The following is a 27050-nucleotide window of genomic DNA, read 5'->3' on the forward strand; positions in this document are numbered from 1 at the left end:
ACAAGCTTGCTGTTCAGCCATGGTGAAATTAGCATTTGGCTGTGTTTCCCAAAGGGACAGAAATGGGGTGATCTGATTGGCGATAATGAAACCAAACCCAACCACACCCACAGTCAATTTTTCTGATCGAACCAGCCTCTTTTACAACTGTGCCACAGTTGTGCTAGTGCCTGGAGTCAAGAAATGACTGAAATACCCAAATTCACCAGCGCCTTGCGTTGCTGCTAGTGTTTGACAGTTGTGCCTTTACTGAGAAAATAGGGCCCAATTAAATATCTAATTTAATAACATAGGCTCAATTACATGAACAAAAATTAGACAGTCCTGGAAATGAAGTAGAAGATAATCATGAAAGAAATGAATGAAAGACAAAACAAAACCACAGCTTGTCTCTCCCACATTAAACCTGATCAAAGCCAAAGGCGCACAGCTGAGAAGTTAGACAAAGCTGAGACACAAGACCAAAGGCTCATGTTTGCTTAACAAGTCAACACTTTATAGCCTGTATTCAATTAACATTTGTCCTTAACTTGGACTTGGACTAGTAAATGCACTTCACACCTTTTCTTCACAAACTCAGTTTGGTGAATTAATTCAAGTTATTGCTGTAATTGCCAAACTATTTGTGAAGAAAAAACATGCCTTGCTTTTAATTGTAAGTTTTAATTATGAGAACAAATGTTGTTTGAATCCCTGACATGTGTTTGAAAGAGGGGGGTTCCCCTTCTCTTCCTGGTCTACGCATAATGAATTAATGATTAGAAGAGAGGAGAGATTTATCTATACCCCTTTTTATATTTTTACTTTTAAGCCACTTGATAGGATAACACTTCTTTTCAATGTCATGATGAAAATTATGTTAAGTTTGGTTTGGGAGGGATACGTTTGGTTATGAATTAAATGTTTGTGTTTCTATGTTCTAAGGCTAGGGCAGGCAGTAAATGCACCATGTTACAAGGCCAGTAGTACCACCCTGGTCTCTGCTTTATTCTGGTATAGGCTGACCCAGAATCTCCAGCATAGTGCTTGTAGATAGAATGAAAATAGGAAGGTAGAGGAATTGTAGGATATAATTGGGTGCCAGAATGAGGTCTTCTCAGGGAACTGTTAAAGTGACCTCTGCCCCCAGTGCCTGTTCTTGAGTTATTTCTATGGCTCATCTCAGGCCATAGCCTGACCTGTACACTGATTGTGAAGTTTCCTGGAGCCCAGAACAGGCTGAATGGTGTCTCCTTGGGCTGCGCCATCAAATGTATCACTATATCAATAAAATCAACTCAAAGGTATCATTAACAAGAGTTCCCACAGACCTTTAGAATACCTTGTTTCTCTACCTGGTCATATGTAACACCAGAAGAAGGGACACACAGCTAGTCATATGTGAACAGATAACTTCCTTGTGTTTCTGCTTCTAAAGTAGGGATGCACCGTTATTTCGGTCACCGAAAATGTTCGGCCAAAAATAGCACAAAATAACACATTCGGTATTCAGGCCAAAAGAGTGAAAATGGCAAAGACTTTGACAGAATGTGTGTGTTTAAAAAAAAAATGATTGTAACAAAAGTATAGAAATAAATGTGACACTGTTTCGTTGCTCTCCTGCGGCTATTGATGACGCGTTCAAACCGTGCCGGTGTTGTAGCGAATTCAGAATCCTCGAAGCGAACTGATTCCCCTGTCCGTACACGCGCGTCTCGCGCTTCGACTTTCATTTCAAACAGCGCCTTTTTCTGTGCATTTAGAACCTCTAATACTCACAGCATGCAGCTAGTAGCCTATTTGTACGGTTATTAGGTATTTTACATTTTCCTTGATTAGTCAACAATCGGCACTGACTTATCTTTTGAAATAAAATGAAATATAGATTCCACCGTTAGGCTACAAGTGAACATTTGTGGTTGGAAATCATGTTGGTTGAATGATGTGTGTTTTCTCCATTTATTTGTTTTTTTTTTTAGTTATTGTATTCTTGTATTGTACAAAGGAAATCAATAAAGATCTTGAATTACCTCCCAAAAAGATTTTTACAGAATATTATACTAGTATCAACTTTCTGTGGAACACTCCCTGCCCTCTATGTTCATTACCCCAGTTATTGTGCTTTTTTAGTATATTGTCTGCTGGAACGGACTGAATGTTCAATAGACTAATAAAAGTTTTTTCATCACGTTGTCATTTTGTAATTTAATTTTGTCATTGAAAAGCATAAATCAAAAGCAAAATTGATTTAATGGTACAAATGGAGAAATGAAAAAATACCGGTATTCGGAATTCGGCCAAGTGTTTCCTTTTTTTCAGTTTCGGCCAAGAATTTTCATTTCGGTGCATCCCTATTCTAAAGTTAATTTACTATTAACTGTATTTTAGCTTGCAGTGCCGTGGGCTGTTTGTCACAGAAAACCTAAAGTAAAGAAACAAACTCACTGTCCTCTCTGGAAGATGTGCTTCATCCTTTGCATCTTTCCTTTTGGTGGTAGCTGTGCCAAACATTAATCAGCTTTGCAAGTTCACTCACTGTCCACTTTGAAAGATGGCAGCTGACCTTCTGGGATTGGGTGGGAACTTACAGTATAAGAAAAGGGGCCATTTGGGTCAGAATTACATCTGTAGAACTGTCACAGTTCTGTCCAGCAGGATGTTTAATTCTCAGGTCCAAAGTGCGGCAGCTGGAGAGTGTAGCACAGACATCTTCCTCAGAGCATCATCAACCTTAAAATCCTCAATTTCACTCTTCATTACTGAACACTATCATTTGTATCATTTACCATATGTTTTATGTATACCTAATATTATACTATAATATATTTACTCTTCTTTGCAGACTGAACAGCTGTGACCTCACAGAGAAGTCCTGTGATATTGTGGCCTCAGCTCTCCAGTCATCAAACTCACCCCTGAGAGATCTGGACCTCAGCTACAATAACCTGGGAGATTCAGGAGTGGAGCTGCTCTGTGCTGGATTGAGGAGTCCAATCTGTAAACTGCAGAGACTGGGGTGAGTAGTGTTGTGTACTGTGTGATCTTAACTGAATAGCATTTGTGATTATGGTTCTATTCAGTGAAATATTAAAAAGCTCTTTCTCTCTCAGTTTACTCCTCTGTCCACCAGCATTCTTTCTTTGCCCATGTATACCTTACTCCTCTATCACAACAAACAAATAAAAGCAGGATAAAACCTTTTGAGGGTTGCCAGGTTTGTGGTTCCTGAGCAGAATATAAGGTTTCAGTGGAGTCTGTAGTATCAGGTCACAGGTGATGACTGGATGCTGAGTGTCTGATTGACATGGTAAAAGATTGACCACCTGCATAGTAAAATGTTTCAGGTGTGTCACACATTGCAGTCTTCATCCATCTGCATTATTCACTACCTGCTATGAACTCTAATGAAATCCATACATTTACCCCACTCTCTTTCACACACTGACCTTTTGATGAAGGTGAGTTTCACTCGTTCATCACACACCTGTGTGTGCTGCAGGATTGTGGTGTTTCTAAAAGGATTGTGAATAAAATGGTATTTTATTCTGCTGGTAAAGCCAAGCATTAACTTTTGGCCGGCGGGGTGTGTGTGTACATCTTGGTGGGAGAATGTCCATCTGAACAACATGTGAGCTGCTGTTTAGATGCAGTGTTACATCATTTAGTTTAGTCAGTCTGCTGTGCTTCCAGTCCCAAGTCATAGGATGGATATTATACCATTGTAAGCAGGCACGCTGTGTGGAATAGCCTGATTCAGAGATCAATGTTCTGGCTCTAGCTCCTATCATCTAAAGGATAACATCATTTACAGGAGTATTTCTTAGATAAGTATTCTAGTAACTCTCAAATGCTCCCACTTATTAAATTTTTTGTGCAGTTTATATTACTCCACAAGGTCTACCAAACATGTTGATAAGGGGTTTAAAAAAAAAAAAAAGACTTCATCAGGCTTTTATTATCATTATTATTATCATTGTTACAATAATAATTAAATGCAACGCAATAATTAGTGAATTATATTCGCAAAAGCGTGTGAGAATAAAATGAATGGATTATAGGGCAAGGACACACGGAAAATAGGTGCAATGTGTGGAATTTTCAAAAGACACCACGTTTTTAAAAATCTGGTGTCTACCAGCAGTAAAAGTTAGTGGCAATAATCAGTTGTGGTGTTCTCACACAGCCACTAGATGGCGATGCAGTGTAATTCCAGTTGATGCCGTAGTTCAGTGGTACTCACTAATTTTCTTAGGAGAGCCACTTATGAGTAAGGCCATTACTCAGAGCCACAGAGATTGCAGATATAACTCAGATGTTTTTTTTTATCATCACTCTCAAGATATTTACCATCTCTGTGTATGTTTTAAAAAATCCTGTACCATGCTTTCCATCCTTACATCTCTTTTTATTCTCAATTCATAATTACATTGCATTATTAAAATGTATAATACTTGTGTGTGAGTGTGTAAGGCTGGGAGTGGAACTCATCTTATGTATGTATGTACATATGCAATTATACATAAGCATTATCAACATGAAATAAAAAAAGTTCACAAAAATGTGTATATTGGTCTACTAATAGAGATGAAAAACTTATTTTTCTCTGTTATATTTGTATCAGTATGTTGAGGCTCTCATGTGTTTTAGCTGTCCCTTGACTTTCTCCACGCAAAACTTGTAGTTAGCGGTTGCAATCCTAGTCAAACAATCAAGATGCACATCTGTAAGCCTACTTCTATGTTTTCTTTTGACAATGCTCATTATAGAAAATGTTGCCTCACTTGAGTAAGTGCTCACAAAAATAGCTCAATCCCCTTTCTGCACACAAAGCTTTAAATATGGATAATCTCAGGCTGGGACCATGCTCCAGAAATGAGCAACACCTGATCTGAGCTCAGTTTTAAGTACATTGTTGACCTGCAGCTCAAGAATCTCACTCTGTATTACAGCAAGGTCTGGACAAAGGTTTTTCAGAGCAGGTGTAAGGCTTGACAATGACACATTAAAAGGGTTCTCAATGAAATTGAAAAGCTCCCTATACCCCACAACATCTTGAAATCTCCTTTCAAATTCATTTCTTATTTCCTCCCATATGCCTACAAATTCATCATAGTCAAAATGCTGCAGTAGATCAGGGTTAGCAGTTGTACAGGCTCTTACATTGGGAAAGTGAAGAAATTCTCTGTTGGGTATGAAGAGAGTGGTGATCTTGTGCTGGAAAGCGGTGACTGCTCTTAGCATGTTACCTGGGTGCTTCCCTTTTCCTTGGAGTTGGAGGTTAAGGGAATTCAGCTGGGATGTGATGTCAGTGAGGAGTGTCAGCTGTAATATCCAGTGTGGGTCCTCAAGCTTTGGCTCAGCCCTCCCCTTGCTTGCAAGAAAATCACGGATGTGAGGAATTTGAGTACCGAATCGTTCAAGCACCCGGCCACGCGATAGCCATCTCACTTTGTTGTGCATCACCAGATCCCCGTACTCTGCCTCGTCTTCCTCCAGAAGTGCACGGAATTCCCGGTGATTAAGTGCCCTGGCCTCGATAAAGTTGACGACTCGCACAACGAGCTGCATCACATTCTTAAGGTCTTGGTTTTTAAGTTTTGACACCAGTGCCTCCTGATGAATTATACAGTGAAAGGAGACAAGCTTGGGAATGCTGTTTTCCTTTTCCATCAGTCCGATAAGTCCCTTCTCCTTCCCTCTCATGCTTGGAGCTCCGTCGGTGCACACCGACACAAGTTTCGACCAGTCGATTTGTTTCCCTGCAAAAAAGTTCATCAGTGCTTGAAAAACGTCCTCTCCTCTGGTCTGTCCACAAAGTGGTAACAGACATAACAGCTTCTCCCGAAATTCGTCCTTTTGAATAAAGCAAACCCACACACACAATTGCGCCATGTCGCTTATATCCGTGCTCTCATCGAGTGCAGTGCTGTAACATGGTGCCACTGCAAGATCTGCAATTAGCTGTTCCTGGATATCTTTCCCAATAAACTCTATCCTCCTCATTAATGTCGAATCTGAAAGCTGCAGTGCATGTATTTTCTTTATTATTGCGTCCTTATTGATGAAGTCACGGTACATTATCTCAGCTGAGGTCAAAAAGCATTGTTTAACAATTTCAGCGTCCGTGAAAGCCTTTTTATGCCTAGCTAAAATCCATGCCATCTCATAAGTGGCCTCGGTCGATTTCTCGGCAACAGAGACTGATCTCGCCATCATTTTTTGCTGCTCAGAGTCTGTGTCAACTGTTTAATTTTTATTAATCCTCAGGTTGCTACCTGGCAGGTACAACATGTTGTACTTGGCGTGAAAAGCACTAAAGTGGCGTTCAAGGTTAGACCGTTTACAGTTGGCACTAGTCTTCTGGCAAATTAGGCAGAATGGAGTGGATTCGTATTGCACAAAGAAGAACTCATCAGTCCATGTATCCTGAAATTTTCGGTGTTCATCCTGAATTGACCGCACCTTTTTCTTTGCTGGTGCAGCATCGGTGTCTTGGGCTTCTCGGCCAAACTGATCTGCATTTTCCCCCTCTTTTCTCACGTTGCACTTTCTCCTCGGGCCTGTTTCTAACTCCATCGCTGTCAGCTAATGAAGAATCACTTTTCTCGTTCTGCTTTTTTCTAATAATAAATCAGTCCATTTTGAGTGGGGCGGAGGCTGAGACAATATTTGATATAACATTACGACGTACGGCATTATGGAATATCTAATTTAGGTTTACGTGCTAAACTTGCAAAACTATTCGCAAATGCAAAGCTACGCACATAGGCTATACGTCTACCCATGATCCCTCGCTGTTACGTAGCCTACGTTCTTTGACGTATCTTCAGTATGCTGCCATCTGCTGGATAATTCATTTCAATGTGCTAAAACAGGACGTCTGTAGAACCTATACGGAACCTATAGATGGAAGTTATAGCTATATTCTTATTGTGATCAGTGGGTCTGAGCCGCAAAACAAAGTCTCACGAGCCGCGTAATGAGTAACACTGATCTAAGTGTTCTCTGACATTAAGACCATCAGTCATAGGAGGTAAATGTACCGCTCATCCAGGAATCTTGTGATTCATAGACTTCTGCCCTGAAGGAGCAACTTAACCTGTAAATTCAGCAGATGTAAGTGCCAAAACTCACTATCCTAGGGATCAACCAAATTAAGGGTAATCTGGGTAGTGAGTAGGGGTGGGCGATATAGACTTAAAACTATATCACAATATTTCATGGTAATTTTTGCGGTAACAATATCAATGACGATATGAAAATGGTACCATTCAATACTTTTTGGCCACAAGTCACATCAGCATACAGTCTTGAGAGCTGTGCAAACAAACATTGATCCAAAAAAGTAAAACTTAATCCTGACCATCATCAAATACTAAACTAGACCAATTAAGTAGGCTAAAAAATAGAATATGAATTTTATTCACAAATTAAAATTCCAGTGAAAATGCAAACACCAATACTCGCAGGATTCATAATTTAACCCCAGGAAAATAAATGGAAATGTTGTAAAAACACTTTTCTTCTGTAAAAGTGCAAATAATGTTTAAAGAGTGCAAACTTAACAAGTCTTAAACTATGCTGCAAAACATCAAAACAGTATATAAACACAATAATGATTCAAATCAAGTACAAGTTTGAAATGTAAACACCGATTCTGACTTTAATCATAAACTACATACAACAAATGAAAACGTAAACACTTATACAACCTTTGTACTGTCATGATATGTACAAATAGTCGTAAAAATAGTGCAAACAGCAAATCAAAAAGTAACAATCCCAAACATGTCTTCAGTTAGGTTACAAAACTACAAAACTGTGCAAAAAACAACCTGATAAATTAACAACAAATTAACAAATAAAATACAAGTTCAATGAAAATGTAAACACTGATATACTCTGAAATAGTAAATAAAATAACTTACGTGGAAATGAAGTTGTGGCTGGAACATGCCACAAATTAGGTAGTGCAAGTTATCACACACATACTACTAAAGCATGTGATTCAGGAAGAGGTAGCTATCAAAAAGAGAACAGGACGTCACAGCTTAAGATTTTTGGTTAAGAAGACTAGCATATTAACTGTGGCTGGTTTCAGAGCAGACTTTTGGCATGTTACTGTATTTCCCCCAGCACTGAGTAGCCTCTCTGATGCTGTAATTGTGGCAGGGATACACAAGTACTTTTTTGCCAAACCACTGATCTGAGGAAAATTCACCTCGCGTAGCTTCCACCAGGCGAGGGGATCGCTCTCACCATCTGCCAGTGGACAAAGCAAACAGCTGTTTAATTCAGCCTCAATTTTCTCTGTGTCAGAAAGGCTGGTCAGCTCAGCAGCTGGTTTCTTGAAAAAGCTTGCAAGACTCTCCCTCTGCCTCTTAGATGCACTTTGGGCTTGTCCTGTAGATCCAGGTGATTTTTCAGGGGCAGCAGTGTCACTTGGCATGACAGAAAGGGATTCCACCTCTCTGACTACTCTGGCTTTGATGACCAGGATCTCTTCTTGACTCATGTATTCAGTGCAGAAGCGTGGATCAACCATTGTTGCCATGTTGATCAGTTTCTCAATCTCTGGCTCTTTGTACTTGGTGTTCAGATTGTCCAGTATTGAACTATTAATTGTCTTGGTAAGATCTGTGTCTTCATCTGTCCCCTGTAGCAGCTCACTGTTGAATAGCTGAAGAACAGGCTTCAAGCATGACACAGTGACATAATTTTCAGCAGTGAGACCATCTGGGAAATCAAAGAGAGGCCCTAGTGCCTTACTCACAGAATCAAGGACATCAATGTCTGGTTGACCTATCAGCAGCTAAGACTTGTGTGAGGGCCTTTTCTTGTTCAAGCAGTTGCTTCGTTGTTTCTCCTCGTCTAGATTCCATGCTTGAAGAAAATGCTTCAAACCACTTGCGATGTTTTCGCACGTGTGGTCATCTGGAAAAAAACTTGTCTCGAGGCAAGAGCTGTTCAAACTCCAGTCGCTGGTTATGTAGTGAACCGTGAGGCTAATGTATGACTCCATCACTCGGCTACTCCACATGTCTCTGGTTGAGGCATAAAACTCCACTGTAGACAGCGTTGTTTGTAACCTACCGTGACACTCTTCATACATAGCTGGCAGGGCCGTTTTTGAAAAATATTTCCTTGACGGCATGTTGTATCTACGGTCCATTTTCTGGATCGTTAGCCTGAATCCCTCCTTGTCAACAGTTCGGACTGGCAACATGTCTTTGGCTAAGCAAAATGCCTCCGCCTCCGTCAGTCCGTTCCAGCGTTGACTTTTTTTTAAATCATAGGGAGTGCCACTGGCAAACGCGCTGACAATACCCTTCTGAATTAAAGGAGTTTGCTTAACTTTTACTTGTTGCCGCTTTCTCCTCGCGCAACTTCTGGCTTTCCTCATATTCTGTTCGGTGCTTTTGCTTGAGCTGGTGGAACAAATTTGATGTGTTTCCACCCTTTGTCGATATAGGTTTTTGACACACTTTACAAATCACAGACGTTTGATTCACATCTGATCTTTTGTATCCAAACCTCCATATTACGGAGGACACTCCTTTTTTTGGGATTAATTCTTCCACCTCGTCTAGGATTGGAACTCCTCCTTCCGCCATGCTTGTTCTCGTTCTACATGTGAGATGGTGAGATGCCCAAACACGTCATCAACTATATCATCAATATCGCGGGATGACAAATTCTTATCGTGGGGAGGAATTGTATCGGTATATCATGGACGATACAATATGGCACAGCCCTAGTAGTGAGACTATATAATTATCCCAGGGCATGACCATGACCTGTATTATTTTATTAAATAATATTTGCTTGATTTTTTCAGCTATTCTAGAGAAACTGCACATCCTGAAAGTGAAAGTTACAATATGCCCAGTGAGTAACCCAGTTAGGGTGTTACCCGCTACATGGCTCTTTCTAAGCCCGTTTTTCGTGTTCGAGGAGCTACACTTGCATGCCTGTCCAGGTGTGTGCAGTGCCCTCATCACTGCCAGAGTGTGAAACCCTATCCCCATCTCCACTCCCCCGCCCCCCCCCCCCGTGTGTGTGTGCATACCTTTTAAAACCTTTATATTACTTAAATCGTTTTCATATATTCATGGCATGCTTTCCCAGACGGTCAATGGAATAACTCCAAAAATGCAAAGCCCAGCTGTTCTGTCCCTTAAATGGTTAACGTTGTTGTGCATGATGGTGCCATCTTGTGACCGTTGTTTGTTACTGCATGTAATTTCCTGTTCCAAATTGTACCGTCTTCCACTGCGTGTTCAGAAGGAAAAATAAGTGAGCAAGCTACAGCGTGTTCTCCACAGCTCTCCGACGTTTTATGCCTTGGAGTTGATATGTCTGTGAGTAAAATTGAAATAGTTATAGATAAGTGTTAAGGTTTACAAGAAAACGAATGTAAAGAGGTGTGCAGGCAATTTTGTTGTTTAGTCGCGTTAGAAATGTCCGTGTAGAAATGCTTGTCGCTAGTTTTCTGTGTGCTACGTTGGTTGGCTAGCTTGTCTGCGTGCGATCAACATTTATGTAAGTTAGCAGGTAGCTATATTGCTACATATGTATTTACATATTTTCATAAGTTAGAAAGCTAAAACAATTTATATTGGTACTATTTATAAAGTAGCTTATTTCATTGTGACATTTTACATTTAACAGCATTGTATTAAGACATTTATTTTGTATTCTTGCAGTTTTACCATGTCAACCCTGAACTCAACTTATAGGAAAGACCATACTTCTGAAGAAACGGCTTTATTATTGGGGTTTTTGTACGCTGTCTGTCTAGCCTTGCACAGTCACGCAAGTGTGAGGGCAGAAAACCAGCCATCTAGCACTCCTTATATTTTCAATACAATAATAACAGTATTTTAAATGTTAAATATAGTATATTTATAGTATGTTTCTATATCTTTATGAGCCTTCCGATTCTTTGTAAGTACACTTGGTATAATGGAAGACTGGAATTTTGAAATGTTATTACATTAACGATTGAAGTATTACATTATTCATCAAAAAAAACTAACTGTTGTAAGTTATTACATTACGGCAAAACTTATTACGTTAGCCATTAAATATTTTATTGCATTAATCATTACATTTACATTACATTTATTTGTCTGTCACTTTTATTCAAAGCAACATACAATTAGTGCATATCGGAGGTCATTGGAACAACTACAAAACACAGGTCCGATAAGGTACAATACTCATTATGTAACAGTTATTCATAGCCATGAACACAGTAAGTCCAGTTCATGCAGTAAGCATAGGCTAGGTCAGAAAGTAATGTTACATCAAACTAGAAGGTACAATACTCATTATGTAACAGTTATTCATAGCCATGAACACGGTAAGTTGAGTCCAGACAGTAAGCATAGGCTAGGTCAGAAAGTAATGTTACGTCAAACTAGGAAGCAAGATAACGAGCTACAACATCAAGATAATGATACAAATTCAATATGAGCGCTGGCTGGAGGTGCATGTGTAACATGAAAGTGCTACAGGAATAAGGTAGAAGGGTACAAGTGATAAGTGATCCTAGTTGGGAGTACCCTGCAGAGTAGTGGTAGTTAGTCCAGGTGCAGACTGAAGAGATGTGTCTTCAGACTACGGCAGAAGATGGGCAATGACTGAGTGGTTTTTAGAGGACCAGGGAGTTTGTTCCACCACTGGGGAGCTAGGGTGGAGAAGGGGCGACACTGGTTGGATCCGGTTGGATCTATGGGAAGTGAGGTCCAAAAACACACCTGCAATTACCGCTTCTCGCCATTTGCACCGCCTGAATTCCTGAATATTTTGGTAATATATGGTTCTTAGCCATGCTTTCAACAACATAAGGTCACTTTCATTAATAAGTACACTGTCAGCTTTTAGATAGGCCAGTCCTTGACGTAAATGAGCCTGCCTCCCTTTCTACATCTGACCGTGGAATTGCCCAATCAGGGAAAACATGCTCAAGCCATGCTGCGTTAAGTGTTTATGATGGCCTCAGGAAAAAGTTGTGTTGCAGTTGGTCTTTATTTTGGTGTTGGTTTCTTGGTTATGCGTTTTAGCTCATTTCCTTTGTTTCTGTGGCACTAGAAGAGGGTAATGCTTTGATAAGGTCTGGCTCTTCAGTCTTTCTTTTCTGGTAATCTAAATTTAACATCTTGTTTGATGTCTTCGGTTTTGTTTTGTAACTTAGAAGTAGACCTAATACAGAGTTTGTTTTGGTTTGTCGGTTGATTCCACCAGGTTACTGTCGACTGACCTATCAATTATTAAATTCATAATTAGAGCCCGACCGATATATCGGTTTGGCCGATATATCGGCCATTATTTGACTTTTTTGACAACATCGGGATCAGCAATTATGCAGCCGATGTGTCCCGATTTTTAAATAAGTATAATAAACAAAAAAAACATTGATTATTTATCTGTACTTGTCTGTTCGAATGTTGTAATTGCTATTTACTAGAATTATCCAGTAGAGGGAGCTCTAATACAAGTGTGAACTGTAGCAGTTGACGCTACTTCTGTCATAAGACGTTTGTCACTCGTGCCTCATCCAATATTCTCCACTGCAAGACTTGTCTGCACAGATTCGATTGCCCCAATAAAGGTATGTATATTTAGCGAAAGTTTTTAATTAAATGCGTTTATACGACCACTATGTTTATCAATCATCATTCTCAAGCCAGCGAGCTAGCTAAGGTATTTGGTTCACTTTAGCAAGCTAGCTGGCTAGCAAGCCTTTATGAAGTGGCAGTGAGCACATAAGCAGCGTAGGATCTACATTTCCAGAGGACATCGCTGTATTCTCAAATAACCAACCAAAATAAAATGGTGATTGAATGCATCACACATTTGTTTTTTTATCTAAGATAATGATATTAGCTACTATATGATGCTGTGTCAATAGCCAGCGCGTTATTGCAAGCGAGTGTGTCATCTAGCCACGCGTCATCGTAGCAAGCTAACCAGACAGTAAAGACGCCGACAAAACACTTCTAACGTGGATCATTTTAAGCCATGTTATCTAGCTTTGTCGTGATAACATGAGAGAAGGATTGCTGTTGGAGAAGTGAATCAACCAACACTTAGCGCGGGTAACCTGCACGAAAGCGCATTGTACTTTTTTTCACCACCAAATTCTTATGAACAAGGCTCACGTTACGTATTTCATCCAGTCAATTTAGTTTCATCTAACGTTAAAGTTGATTCACTCATTAGCCCCGCTAGATAAAGTCTTACTCTTTGAGATCATGTAGTAGGAATAAAATAAGAAAATATAATTCATTTACTGAGAATAGATGCTAAGAAATAATAACAAATTAATAACAACAACAACAATAATAATAATATTCATAAAAATACATGTTTGAAACTGGAAAACTGATTTTTTTAAATAATTTTTTTTATAGATGGCTGGAAAAGGAGTAAAAGCAACGTGTGGAGTTATTTTGAATTCACATGGTGTTTATATATATATATATATTTAATTTAATTTAATATCATCTTTTACATTTTTTTATCTATCAAAAAGTTCTTTGTGTGTTTATTTTTATTTATTTGTTTGCTTAAGTTAAATGTTCTCAAATATAGAAACTTTGATAAAATATAAGTTTTTCAAATTGATTTGAAAATGTTGCACTTTTGACAAAATATCGGTCAAAACATCGGTAATCGGTGGGCTAGGACTCTCCAAAATCGGGATCGACATCGGACCCAAAAATCTGGCATTGGTCGGGCTCTATTCATAATTGTCATTTTCAATAATACTTGTTAAATTAAATCACATAAAATATATTTTATATGTAGGTTAAGTGGGCAGTGTACAGCATCAGGGTGTCCTGAGATGGCCTCAGCACAGGGGCTCAGCTGATCCCTTAGCAGTGTGCAGCACCAGGGGGTCCTGAGACGACCTCAGCACAGGGACTCAGCTGATCCCTTAGCCCACAGTGATGGATGACAAAGAGATTTTACATTTGTGCAACCTCATATTTGTACCCCAGTGAAACAGGAAATGGTGAAAGGCAGCAGTACAGTTCCGGGGGACTGAGATCAATTTTTATTTTGTAAAATTTCTTTAGATGCCACTTTGTTTGGTTTTATTTTAAATATTCTTTAGGGGTGCCAATAATTTTGACCCCTATGTTTTTGAGAAAAATCCTTTTTTTTTTTTTTAAAGTTTTTTATAAGAATTGTTTTATTAAAGTGAAAGTAAGCAGTTTCTACAGATGTTTGAGCAGATAATTAAAATCATTAGGTTTATTGTTTCTTTTATATAATCATTTATGCTAATTTTAAGGAAGAGTGCCAATAATTCTTCTTTACTTGAATGTATGAACTCTTCTTTGCAGACTGAACAGCTGTGACCTCACAGAGAAGTCCTGTGATATTGTGGCCTCAGCTCTCCAGTCATCAAACTCACCCCTGAGAGATCTGGACCTCAGCTACAATGACCTGGGAGATTCAGGAGTGGAGCTGCTCTGTGCTGGACTGATGAGTCCAAACTGTAAACTGCAGAGACTGGGGTGAGTAGTGCTGTGTACTGTGTGACATTAATTACATAGAATTACTGATTATGGAAATGTAAGGGTTTGAATTTTGTCACAGGGAAGACTAATTTCCTGACTCCATTCATTTTCAAAACCTCTAACCTGAATGTTTGTGTGAATACAATTTTGCTCATAAGATTATTGACTGGGGTGTGCTCATATGAAATGATGGGCAGCTTGACCCTCTATCCTTGCTACTGCTGCCAGGCATTCATCAAAGTGTTCTCTGACATTAAGACCTTCAATCCTGTGAGGTAAATGTCCTGCTCATCCAGGAATCTAAAACCAACAACTATCCCTGGGATTAACCTAATTAAGATTTACCCCATTTGGGCATGACTTCTGTATTATTCTATTAAATAACATTTGACTGACCCTAGCAGCTATCCAAGTAGAGCTACATATCCTGCTAGTGAATCTAACAGTATGCCCAGTGAGTACCTCAGTAAGGGTGTTACCCCAAAACTTTAAGTTACTAAGTTTAAGTTACTGTTGCTAAAACCAACAACTATCCCTGGGATTAACCTAATTAAGATTTACCCCATTTGGGTAGCGAGACTATATAAATATCACAAGGCATGACCTCTGTATTATTCTATTAAATAACATTTGGGAGATGTGTGCGCCTCACACAAAGCTCACCCCCAGAACTGAGTGGGCTACCGGCCTCCTGGTGACATTCAGGCGGTAGAACCTTGCAAAAGTATCTGGAGAAACCCAGGCTGCGGCTGAATACATTTCCTGTAAGGAGAGCCCATGGAATAGGGCCCACAATGCAGCCATACCCCTCGTAGCATGAGCCCTCAGGCCCAAAGGGGGTGTTATCCTCTTTGAATCATATGCCATAACAATAGCTTCCACAAGCCAATGGGACAGCCGCTGCTTAGAGATACTTTTTCTTTGCAGGCAGAGGCCCAGGCCCTGGTCGCTCTTTCTAAAAACCTTAGTCTTTGTCATATACGTGCGGAGAACACAGCATATGCAGCCTATGCTCCTCGTCAGAGGAGAAAGGTGGTGGGTGAAAAGCGGCAAGCTCCAACATCTCACATGTGAAAGGAGGGAAGCTTTTAGGCATAAAGGCTGGATTGAGCTTAAGAAAAACCCTGTGAATCTTAGGGGAGAATATTGTGCACGAGAGATGCACTGAGAGCACATGGAGGTCACTGACTCACTTAGCTGAGGCTAATGCAAGCAGCAATGCTGTCTGGAGAGACAACAATGTTAAATCTATCTCATGTATAGGCTCTAATGGCCTTAGAAACAGAGCCTCCAGCTCCAGTGATAAATCCCAAGGGGAAATGAGCTTTTTAGCAACAGGCAGAGAACAGTGAGCCCCCTTCGTGAACCTGTGAATGAGGGGGTGCTGCCGCATTGCATGGTCTTTCAACCCAACATGCCAAGCAGTGATAGCTGCCAGGTAGATCTTATTGGTAGAAAAGGATTTCTCTTTATCCATAAAGTTCTGTGAAAAGCACAGCACGTCAGAAACAGAGCACTGGTGAGGCACTGACTGACGAGAGGCACACCATCTTTCAAACACCTGACACTTATAGTCATGAAGTGACCTGGTAGAGGGCGCTCTCGTGCTCTGGATGGTTGCAGCCACGCGAGGGGGAAGCTCTAATGCGTTGAGGTTATGCCTCTCACGGGCCAAGCCCATAGAGCTACTCTCTCGGGGCAGGGGTGGTGTATTTCCCCATTCACCTGAGACAGGAGGTCCGTGCGTAGCGGGAGCGTGCATGGCTGTACATAAAGGAGAGGGATAATCACTGCAGTAACATTTCCAAAATCTGGGGATGGAGACACCATTCCCCGTACAGTGGGTTTCCCCTTGACAGCAGATCAGCACTCGTGTTCAGAATTCCTGGAACATCAATCAATCAATCAATCAAATTTTATTTATATAGCGTATTTCACAGCAATTGTCACAGTACGCTTCACAGACAGTCCTGGCCTAGACCCCCACAGGAGCAAGCCTAAAGCAACATGGGTCACGCGTAACCACAGAAAGTGACGGCTGCTCCAGACCAGCAGTCTGTGGGCTAGACCATGGAGCTGGAGGGAGCGCATGCCACCTTGGTGATTGACATATGCTACCGCAGTCATTATCGCAGCGTACGAGCACATGATGTCCCCTTAAACAGGGAAGAAAATATCTGAGAGCTGTCCATATAGTTAATAGCTAAAAGAAAATTGATTTACTATGTAACCCTCCTGAGACCTCCCCACCCCAGAGAGGGATGTGTGTGTCCTTTTTTTCCGTAAGAAAACGATCCTGAGAGGGGTTCCCTGAGTGTAAAAGTCTGTGTTTTCCCAGTGACGCAGAGTTGCAGAGAGCTTGTGTGTTACTGTGAGACAGTGATGGAGATCGCACACGGGGCTGAGGTGGAGGGATGAAATCCACCTCATAAAGCCCCTCATTCTTAACAGCCCCAGTGGCAAAACCTGAGAGGCTGACACCATTAGCCCCTGTAGTCTGAGGCATGTGTGATACTGTACTCTGGAGCCGGGCTTGAACTGAGAGAGACATACTTTGAGAGATAAAATGCAGTCCGCTGATAGGCAAGCTCACATGGATACAGAGTATAAATCCACTCCCAAGAACGTTACACTCCGGAATGGGGAGGAATTGCTGTGAAACCAAGAGACATCAGATGTGTCTGAACTCGCTGAGTGTCCTGCACAACTCTGGGTTTTGAATTGGCAATAATCAGCTAATCGTCTGTGTAAGTCAGTATTCTGAGCCTCATTAGTCTTAATGGAGCCAGACCCGCCTCTACACATATACAGAACACCCGTGGACTCAGGGAAAGGCAACAAGGTTGGAACTGTGTATTTGTAGCAAACACCGCGATGGGCAAAGCAGAGGAATTTTGTGAGGGGGATAAATGCTTATGTGGAAGAAGGCATGTTTAAGATTTACTGATGTGACATAGTGATGTTAACTTAATCAATTAACTTAATTCTTAATAAGAATGTTGATTGATGAATTTCTATAGATTAAACGGTTAAATTTCAATAAACCATTTCAATGAATAACCTAATGTTGGTGATTAGATTTCAAATTAAAGAGACGTTTCTAAAATGTTAAATTAGAGAGTCATGGTTCCCTTGACTGGCAGCATTAGTGAAAAGTTATTGGTCCATTCCTGGAACATCAGTGCCATCTGAGCGTGTCTTCTGAGCTGCTGGTCTCACCTTCAGCAGACTGCACACCAGACTGACCCCAAAGCACATAGACATGCTCATACTCCTTAACAAAAATGCTTAGGTATTAAGTTAAGCATATTTTAAGTCATTCTTTTCATAGGCCATGGAGTAGATTTTAATCTAATCAGTTAATCATTATTAATCAATTATTGGGTGCTGACGATTGATTAAAAGAATTTCACAAAATTTTCCAATCGTTCTGATATATTGAACATGAATGAGTGCTATAAGTTAACATTTTGAAATTATATTGCCTCAAATGTTTGTTTAACACTGAGATCCAAGATAGGAAGTTGAGAACCGTCCTTCTTTGGGAGCTGGAAATAAGGAAAATAAAAACTATGTTGGGTTCGATCTCTGGGAACCACACGTATTTCCCCCTTTTTGTAAGAGGGAAGGAATTTATTCCTCTTAAACATGGGAGCGCTCTCTTGTGTTTGAGAGTAAATGACTCTGTTGAAATGGGGGGTTCACTCTGAACTGGAGTCTGTAGTCCTTGGCTATTGTCTGTAGCTTTTGGCTATAGTAGCGCTGCAGTGTTCTATGTGCTCTTCCAGGAGGGCGGTAGCCTCCTTTCACATTGGACGCACTACTGTCTGTCAGAGCCAGACTTAGTGCAATTGGATGCTTCTATGGAGGTCTGGACCGGATGTCATTCCCTAGAGTTGGCTTTCAAACACAAGATGATGAAAGAGAAGTTTATTTATGGCACCAATTCAGTGATTTGTTCAAGCAGAGATGCACACTTCAGTCAGTGTGTAAGTAAGCCATGTACTTTGGATGCGCTGTAAGAGAAAGAGTACTTTATCATATGACAAAATAATGGAGTTGCCAATAACCATGAATTGAAAGCTTTAACAGTGTTAAGAGGCAATCATTTTATTGAGAAGACATGGCAAGATGGACTGGACACTATGCTGTAAGAGAGGAAAGGACATGCACCTGAAGAGATTGTAAGATAAAGAAAAGGAACACAAAGAAATTGTGATGCATACCAAAAATGCTTTTTATGAAACGGAACGGACGGAGTGTAGCACAGTGGGTAGGGAACTGGGCTTGTAACCGAAAGGTCGCAGGTTCGATTCCTGGGTAGGACACTGCCGTTGTACCCTTGAGCAAGGTACTTAACCGAAATTGCTTCAGTATATATCCAGCTGTATAAATGGATACAATGTAAAATGCTATGTAAAAGTGGTGTAAGTCGCTCTGGATAAGAGCGTCTGCTAAATGCCTGTAATGCAATGTAATGTAATGAAAGGACTTTGGATAATGAAGTAAATTGTTTGAGCTTCCCTTAAATGCTATCCAGAGAACATCTCCCTCTATCCACTCTAGTTTACATTTGACAAAATAAAGTCTGACCTGACCAAAACTCTAGGACCTACCGCCATCCCCAGGAGACAATACAGGGACAGGGGTGGTGCATGGTAATTTTACTGACAGTAAATAAGGGACTTTATACTACTGGTGTGCCTTAATGATTGAATATATCATTCCTGTATGTGTTGCATGTCTTCCTGCAAGGGTTTACAGTGATGGTCCTTCTAAGGACTGTTTTATACTTCTGTGTAGTCTGCATAGTTTGCATGATTTGCATTGTGTGCGACTTTTGCAATCGGGCAGAGCATTTATATGGCATGTTGTACAGGTGCAGGTTGTGATTTTTCACCCATTACAGATACCTTCAATTTCATATCTTTCATATCCTTTAATAAACTTTTATCACATCCATACTGTATGCTATGGGAACGAGGCACAGACGAGGCAGACAGTGCTGGCAACATGCCTGTAGAGGACTTTTATTGTGACAGCAGTATGACAATGAATGAAGACAGGGGAAAAGTGAAACACAAGACGAGATCAGGCTACTCAAATGTTGGGGAAAGCAAAAGTGCTAGGGAAGTGCAGGCGGGTCCAAAATTCAGGCCATGAGGAGGGGCACATCCGAGTCTGCCACAAAAAAAAAGAGAATCAGAGACTCTGTTAGTCACTCAGTGAGGGGAAGGCCAGCACACCCCTGGAGTGAGACCATGAGGCCTATATAGGGCCAGCACCTACTCAGGCAAAGGGGAAAGTGGTGTGGAAAAAGCACTGGTATGCTGCCGGTGGCCTGACTGTATCTCAGGTCCAGGTCTGAGTGTGGAGTGGAGGTGCTGAAACTCAGCCCTGTCCCTCCGGCGCTGTCCAGGTCTGAGTGTGGAGTGGAGGTGCTGCAGGCTGGCCAGTGAGACACAGGTGAAGTGGAGCAGAGTGGCAGCTGATGGCAGGGAGGGGCGGGGCTCCAGAGGCCCACACCACAATACAGATATATGAGCATGTGCATTACTTCCTGTTACAGTGTATCTGCCTTTAGCTGTATGTTAGTGTGCAGAACTGTGGAAGTTTGTCACAGAAAACCAAAAGGAAATAAGCAAAGTCAATGTCCACTCTGAAAAATGTGTGTTTCCTTTTACATCTTTACTTTTGGTGGTGGCCAAACATCCTACAGCACTGAAAACTAACTCGCTGTCCACTCTGAAAGATGGCAGCTGCACGTCTAGTATGGGATGGGAGGGTTAAGCCCAGAGAAAAGATCATAGGAAAGGTAGATGAGCCCTTTGCCCCAATTCAGAGAACCTACAGTATAAGAAAAGGGGACATTTGGGTCAGAATTACATCTGTAGAACTGTCAGAGTTCAGTCCCGCTGGATGTTTAATTTTCAGGTCCAAAATACTGCAGTTGGAGAGTGTAGCACAGACATCTTCCTCAGAGCATCATCAACCTTAAAATCCTCAATTTCACTCTTCATCGCTGAACACTGTCATTGGCACATTTCCCATATTAGATACATGCTTCATGTATACCTAATATAATAATACTATAATATATGAACTCCTCTTTGCAGACTGAACAACTGTGAACTCACACAGAAGTGCTGTAATACTGTGGCCTCAGCTCTCCAGTCATCAAACTCACACCTGAGAGATCTGGACCTCAGCTACAATAACCTGGGAGATTCAGGAGTGGAGCTGCTCTGTGCTGGATTGAGGAGTCCAAACTGTAAACTACAGAGACTGGGGTGAGTAGTGTTGTGTACTGTGTGATCTTAACTAAATAGAACTTGTGATTATGGTTCTATTCAGTGAAATATTAAAACGCTCTTTCTCTCTCAGTTTACTCCTCTGTCCACCAGCATTCTTTCTTTGCCCATATATACCTTACTCCTCTATCACAACAAGCAAATAAAAGCAAGATAAAACCTTTTGAGCGTTGCCAGGTTTGTGGTTCCTGAGCAGAATGTAAGTTTTCAGTGGAGTCTGTAGTATCAGGTCACAGGTGATGACTGGATGCTGAGTGTCTGATTGACATGGTAAAAGATTGACCACCTGCATAGTAAAATGTTTCAGGTCTGTCACACATTGCAGTTTTCATCCATCTCCATTATTCACTACCTGCTATGAACTCTAATGAAATCCATGTATTTACCCAACTCTCTTTCATACGCTGACCTTTTTATGAAGGTGTGTTTTACTCCTTCATCACACACCTGTGTGTGCTACAGGATTGTGGTGTTTCTGAAAGGATTGTGAATAAAATGGTATTTTATTCTGCTGGTAAAGCCAAGCATTAACTATTGGCCGGCGGGGTATGTGTGTACATCTTGGTGGGAGAGTGTCCATCTGATCAACATGTGAGCTGCTGTTTAGATGCAGTGTTGCACCATTTAGTTTAGTCACTCTTCTGTGGTCCCAGTCCCAAGTCATAGGATTGATATTATACCATTGTAAGCAGGCATGCTGTGTGGAATAGCCTGATTCAGTGTTCAATGTTCTGGCTCTAGCTCCTATCATCTAAAGGATAACATCATTTACAGGAGTATTTCTTAGATAAGTATTCTAATAACTCAAATGCCCCCACTAATTAAATTTTTTGTGCAGTTTATTTTACTCCACAAGGTATACCAAACATGTTAATAAGGGGTTTTAAAAGAAAAAAAATGATTTAATACATCAGGCTTTTATTATCATTATTATTATCATTGTTAAAATAATAATTAAATGCAACGTAATAATTAGCCTGTTATATTTGCAAAAGTGTGCGAGAATAAAATGAATGGATGGATTACAGGGCATGGACACGCAGAAAATAGGTGCAACGTGTGGAATTTTCAAAAGACACCATGTTTTTAAAGATCTAGTGTTTACCAGCAGTAAAAGTTAGTGGCAATAATCAGTTGTGGTGTTTTCATACAGCCACTATATGGCGCTGCACTGTAATTCCAGTTGATGCCATAGTTGCATTGCTGGGAGGTCGTGCCAGCCAGATGAACTGAAGTGTAGCACAGCTCGTACACGGTTCCGGCACAGCTTCAGCTGTTAGCAAGTACAATATTGCAGGTCTGACCAATGATATCATTGCTGTTTAGATAAAACCTTCATGTTATTTTATATACTGGTGTATATATTTAAGTTGTCTGTGACAGTAAGCTGCTTAGTTCTTCACTGACTCCACTAGCTAGATTGATTCATGAAGTAAGGTTAAGTTAGGTTGGGCTGGCTAGCTAGCTAACTCGTGCCTGTGAGTCAAAGCTAAAGTTACAACAGTTGTCAACTTGAGGGTCATGTTGTTTGAAGAAAATGATAAACGAATGATTTTTGCAAAGTGCTAATGGTTATTATCAGAGACTTGTTTTATGTAACTGTGTAGTTCTAGATTTATTTTAAAGAATAACTATCTGAGGTAACGGTAAACGGAGCGAGCTGTCATCGCCATGGTAACCAACCAACCCTCCTAACGGCCACATTTTAAACAGTGTTGTCAATATTACCGTCAAGTTAAATACGAATTCTCAATTTTGTATTGAACGTGGTTTCATTTCACCGTTGTGAAAATTTTTTAATGAATGTCAAAAACGCTGAATTAAATGGTAAATGGACTGCATTTATATAGCGCTTTTATCCAAAGCGCTTTACAATTGATGCCTCTCATTCGCCAGAGCAGTTAGGGGTCAGGGGTTAGGTGTCTTGCTCAAGGACACTTCGACACGCCCAGGGCGGGGTTTGAACCGGCAACCCTCCGACTGCCAGACAATCGGTCTTACCTCCTGAGCTATGTCGCCCCGAATTAGTTAACCCTAAATTGTTTGATAACTTGATGGTTACAAGATTAGGAAGAAAATATTATCATGATAACAGTTGACGTAGGCCTATTCAGCTGATGGGTTTCACGTGTACATTAATAGTTATATTTATCTATTCATAGTGATGAATATTGAACGTTTTTAAAACGTATAGATGTTCATGGACCGAAGAACATGTCAGGTCAGGTAAAATGCACCACGAAAATGCTGTTTCTTGTGTTTGCAGATTAAATGAATATGTTTGCAAGTCAGATAAGTGTGTGTGTGGTTCCTCCACAGGCTGGGTTGGTGTAATCTCACAGAGGGCTGCTGTGATGTTCTGGCCTCAGTCCTGCGTTCTCCTGACTCAGAGCTGAGAGATCTGGAGCTCAGAGACAACGAGCTGCAGGATTCAGGAGTGAGAGCGCTCTCTGCTGGACTGGAGGACCCACACTGTAATCTGCAGAGACTGGGGTGAGTACAAACACACACCCCTTCAATCCAAAGGGCTCCAGTGTGACTAAATACAACACTGATGTCAATGTTTCTAATGTGAAAACAGACACTTCACAGAACTGAAAGAGCATGTTCCTGTTCTTCCTCTTGGAATAATAAGACTCTACACATGAATGAAGAAAATGAATTAGTCCTGTTTCCTGAACTGTAGTGGGGTGTAAACTCAAATGTGTTTGATAATGGCTCATTCTACATTCATTTTATTTTATATATAGGTGTAGAAGGTGTGTAACACACTGCTATGTGTTTGACACACTCAGCCCTGTTAGTTTATATTTATGTGCTGTAAGGTGTGTAACACACTGCTATGTGTTTCACACACACAGCCCTGTTAGTTTATATTAAGGTGTGTGTGGTGTGGGGATGGCTGGTTTAAGCAGCCACACCTGCCCTGGGTCAAGCTAATTAGACCTGGCCAATTGGATAATTGGTTAAGAATTAGATAATTGGCCAGGCTAATTGGACCCAGGAACAGGAGTGGCTGCACCTGTGCGTAGTGAGGTAATCACTGCGCACAGGTTAAATCTGCCATCCCCGCCCACACAGGGGAGCTTCGGTCATGACTGTGTTACACCTGCTCATTTTGGCTGTAAGATCTTGCCAAACCCTCGCAAATAAATCTGGACTGTTTTAACATCATCTCCCTGTGTCTCTGTGCTGGAGGGCCCCAAAGAAAGCCACTTCGGTGGCCTGTGGCAGGCGTGTTTGCCACAGTGTGTAACACACTGATATGTGTTTGACACACACAGCCCTGTTAGTTTATATTAATGTGTGTAAGGTGTGTAACACACTAATATGTGTTTGACACACATTGCATTACATTACAGGCATTTGGCAGACGCTCTTATCCAGAGTGACGTACAACAAAGACATACAACACACAGCCCTGTTAGTTTATATTTATGTGCTGTAAGGTGTGTAACACACTGCTATGTGTTTGACACACACTGCCCTGTTAGTTTATATTTATGTGTGTGAGGTGTGTAAGACACTGCTATGTGTTTGACACACACTGCCCTGTTAGTTTATATGAATGTGTGTAAGGTGTGTAACACACTGCTATGTGTTTGACACATACAGCCCTGTTAGTTTATATGAATGTGTGTAAGGTGTGTAACACACTGCTATGTTTTTGACACACACAGCCCTGTTAGTTTATATTACATTACATTACAGGCATTTAGCAGACGCTCTTATCCAGAGCGACTTACACAACTTTTTACACAGCACTTTACATTGTATCCATTTATACAGCTGGATATATACTGAAGCAATGCAGGTTAAGTACCTTGCTCAAGGGTACAACGGCAGTGTCCTTACCCGGGAATCGAACCTGCGACCTTTCGGTTACAAGCGCAGTTCCTTACCCACTGTGCCACACTCCGTCCACATATTAATGTGTTTAAGGTGTGTGTGTGTCCTTCTCTCTGCAGGCTGTCAGGCTGTGGAGTCACACAGAGAGGCTGTGATTCTCTGGCTTCAGCTCTGTGTTCAAACCCCTCACACCTGAGAGAGCTGGACCTGAGATACAATCACCCAGGAGACTCAGGAGTAAAAGCACTGTCTGCTGCTAAACTGGACACACTCACACTGCTGTAAGTACAGAGAGTTTCCACACTGCACCTCACACACACACACACACACACAGAAGGGTTTGGAGGGCATGGAGGGCACTGTACAAACCAGCGTTACCCAAGAGGGTTGGGGATCTACAGTGGAGGGTGCTGCATGGAATCACTGCAGTAAATAGTTTTATTTCTGTGATGAACCCGGCAGGATCCCACCATTGTCCATTCTGTATGGAGAGAGAAACTGTTTATCATTGTATTTATGGGTGTGCCAGACTTCAGCCTCTCCTTTCTTTTTTGGGAAGTTTATTTATTTTATCCTTGGCTTCCCATACAATCAAAGACAGATAAGTTCCAGCTAATTTATTTCATTTCAGGGCTAAAATGGCAGTTTCTATAAGTGGGAGAAATATGATTGGTGGAGGGGACTGGCAAGATGTGGCTGTTGTAGTTTGGGGTTTGATCAGGGACACAGTGGTGGTGGAGTTTCAGTATTACGAAGCAATGGACAACCTGAGTGTTTTTCAGAGTGTGTGTGTTATAAGGGTGTTTTATGTTCAGTGGAGGGAGGGGAGCTATTTTTGCACATGGAATAGGGTGAAGTAATGGAATACGTTTCCTTTGTGACAGATTTATGTTTTTTTCTTTGTTTTCATTTACATGATGTCATTGGTGTGTTGAGAGTGGAAATAAAGGATTGTTAAAATTCAGAATTCTGTTCTGCTGTTCTTACAGTGTGGACAATGGAGGAGAGAACATGACCAAACCAGGACCCAGGAAATGTGAGTGTGTATCGACGCAGAACACTTTCCATAGATACACACTCTGCTGTGTGTGTGTGTGTTTGTGTGTGAGTGAGAGGCTTCTCTCTTACACACATAAACACACAAACAGAAACACACATATACACAAACACACACACAGGTACTATCACAGTTGTTTCTCTCACACACACATAAAGAGGTGAATATTAGTAATGATAATTAATCTCATTAATGTCTCTGGTGTGCAGACGGCTGCCAGCTCACACTGGATCCAAACACAGCGCAAAGAGAGCTGTCTCTGTCTGAGGGGAACAGGAAGGTGACACACACACCGGGGAGAGAGCAGCCATATCCTGATCATCCAGAGAGATTTGAGTATGAGCCCCAGGTTGTGTGCAGAGAGAGTGTGTGTGAGCGCTGTTACTGGGAGGCTGAGTGCAGTGGGACTGAGTGGGAGGAGGGATGGGTTTCTATAGCAGTGACAGATAAAGGAATCAACAGTAAAGGACCGGGGTCTGACTGTGAGTTTGGATACAATAAAAACTCCTGGAGTCTGGAGTGCATGTTCAGTGACTCTGATAAAGTCAGATACTCTGTCTGTCACAATAACAACAAAACACGCCTACCTGCCCCCCCCTCCCCCTACCACAGAGCAGGAGTCTGTAATGATGATGATGCTGATAGACGAGTGTGTGTGTACAGGGTAGGAGTGTGTGTGGACCGTCCAGCCGGCACTCTGTCCTTTTACAGCGTCTCTGACTCTGACACACTGACCCTCCTGCACAGATTCCACACACAATTCACTCAATACAAACCCCTCTATGCTGGATTTGGAGTGTGGGACTCCTCAGTGTCCCTCTGCCAACTGGAGTAGAGACACACACACACATTCACACACATGTGCGCACGCACACAAACATGCACACACACACGTGCGTGCACACAGAAACATGCACACATGCGCGCACACACAAACATGCACGTGCACACACGTATACACACACACACATGCGCATACACATGCATGCATGCATGCGCACACACACTCACACACTTATGTACACACACACACCACATTCATATACCCACTCACACACACACACCACACACACTCATATACACATGCACACACACACTCAATCACACACTCACACACACTCAGATACACATAGACACACACACATCCACACACACACACACACACATACTCTCACACACACCCTTTCTCTCTCACACTCACACTCATGCACATGCACTCACAAATACACACACTGATGTACACTCATGCACAGGGATGGGTTTCTATAGCAGTGACAGATAAAGGAATCAACAGTAAAGGACCGGGGTCTGACTGTGAGT

General features: G+C 41.3%; 1 protein-coding gene across 1 annotated transcript in view; it reads left to right on the forward strand.

The window, feature by feature from the left end:
* The window catches only part of LOC118210811 (protein NLRC3-like), a 48148-nt gene extending 21520 nt beyond the window's left edge, over window positions 1-26628 (forward strand). The window contains exons 9-13 of the mRNA XM_035387257.1: window positions 2822-2995; window positions 14337-14510; window positions 24793-24954; window positions 25663-25709; window positions 25940-26628. Of these exons, the coding sequence (XP_035243148.1) occupies window positions 2822-2995; window positions 14337-14510; window positions 24793-24954; window positions 25663-25709; window positions 25940-26565 (1183 nt within the window). The 3' untranslated portion in view covers window positions 26566-26628. The remainder of the gene's footprint in view (window positions 1-2821; window positions 2996-14336; window positions 14511-24792; window positions 24955-25662; window positions 25710-25939) is intronic.
* Window positions 26629-27050: the final 422 nt, after the last annotated feature.

The sequence above is a fragment of the Anguilla anguilla genome, chromosome 13 (genome assembly GCF_013347855.1).
Source record: "Anguilla anguilla isolate fAngAng1 chromosome 13, fAngAng1.pri, whole genome shotgun sequence".
NCBI classification, from domain to species: domain Eukaryota; kingdom Metazoa; phylum Chordata; class Actinopteri; order Anguilliformes; family Anguillidae; genus Anguilla; species Anguilla anguilla.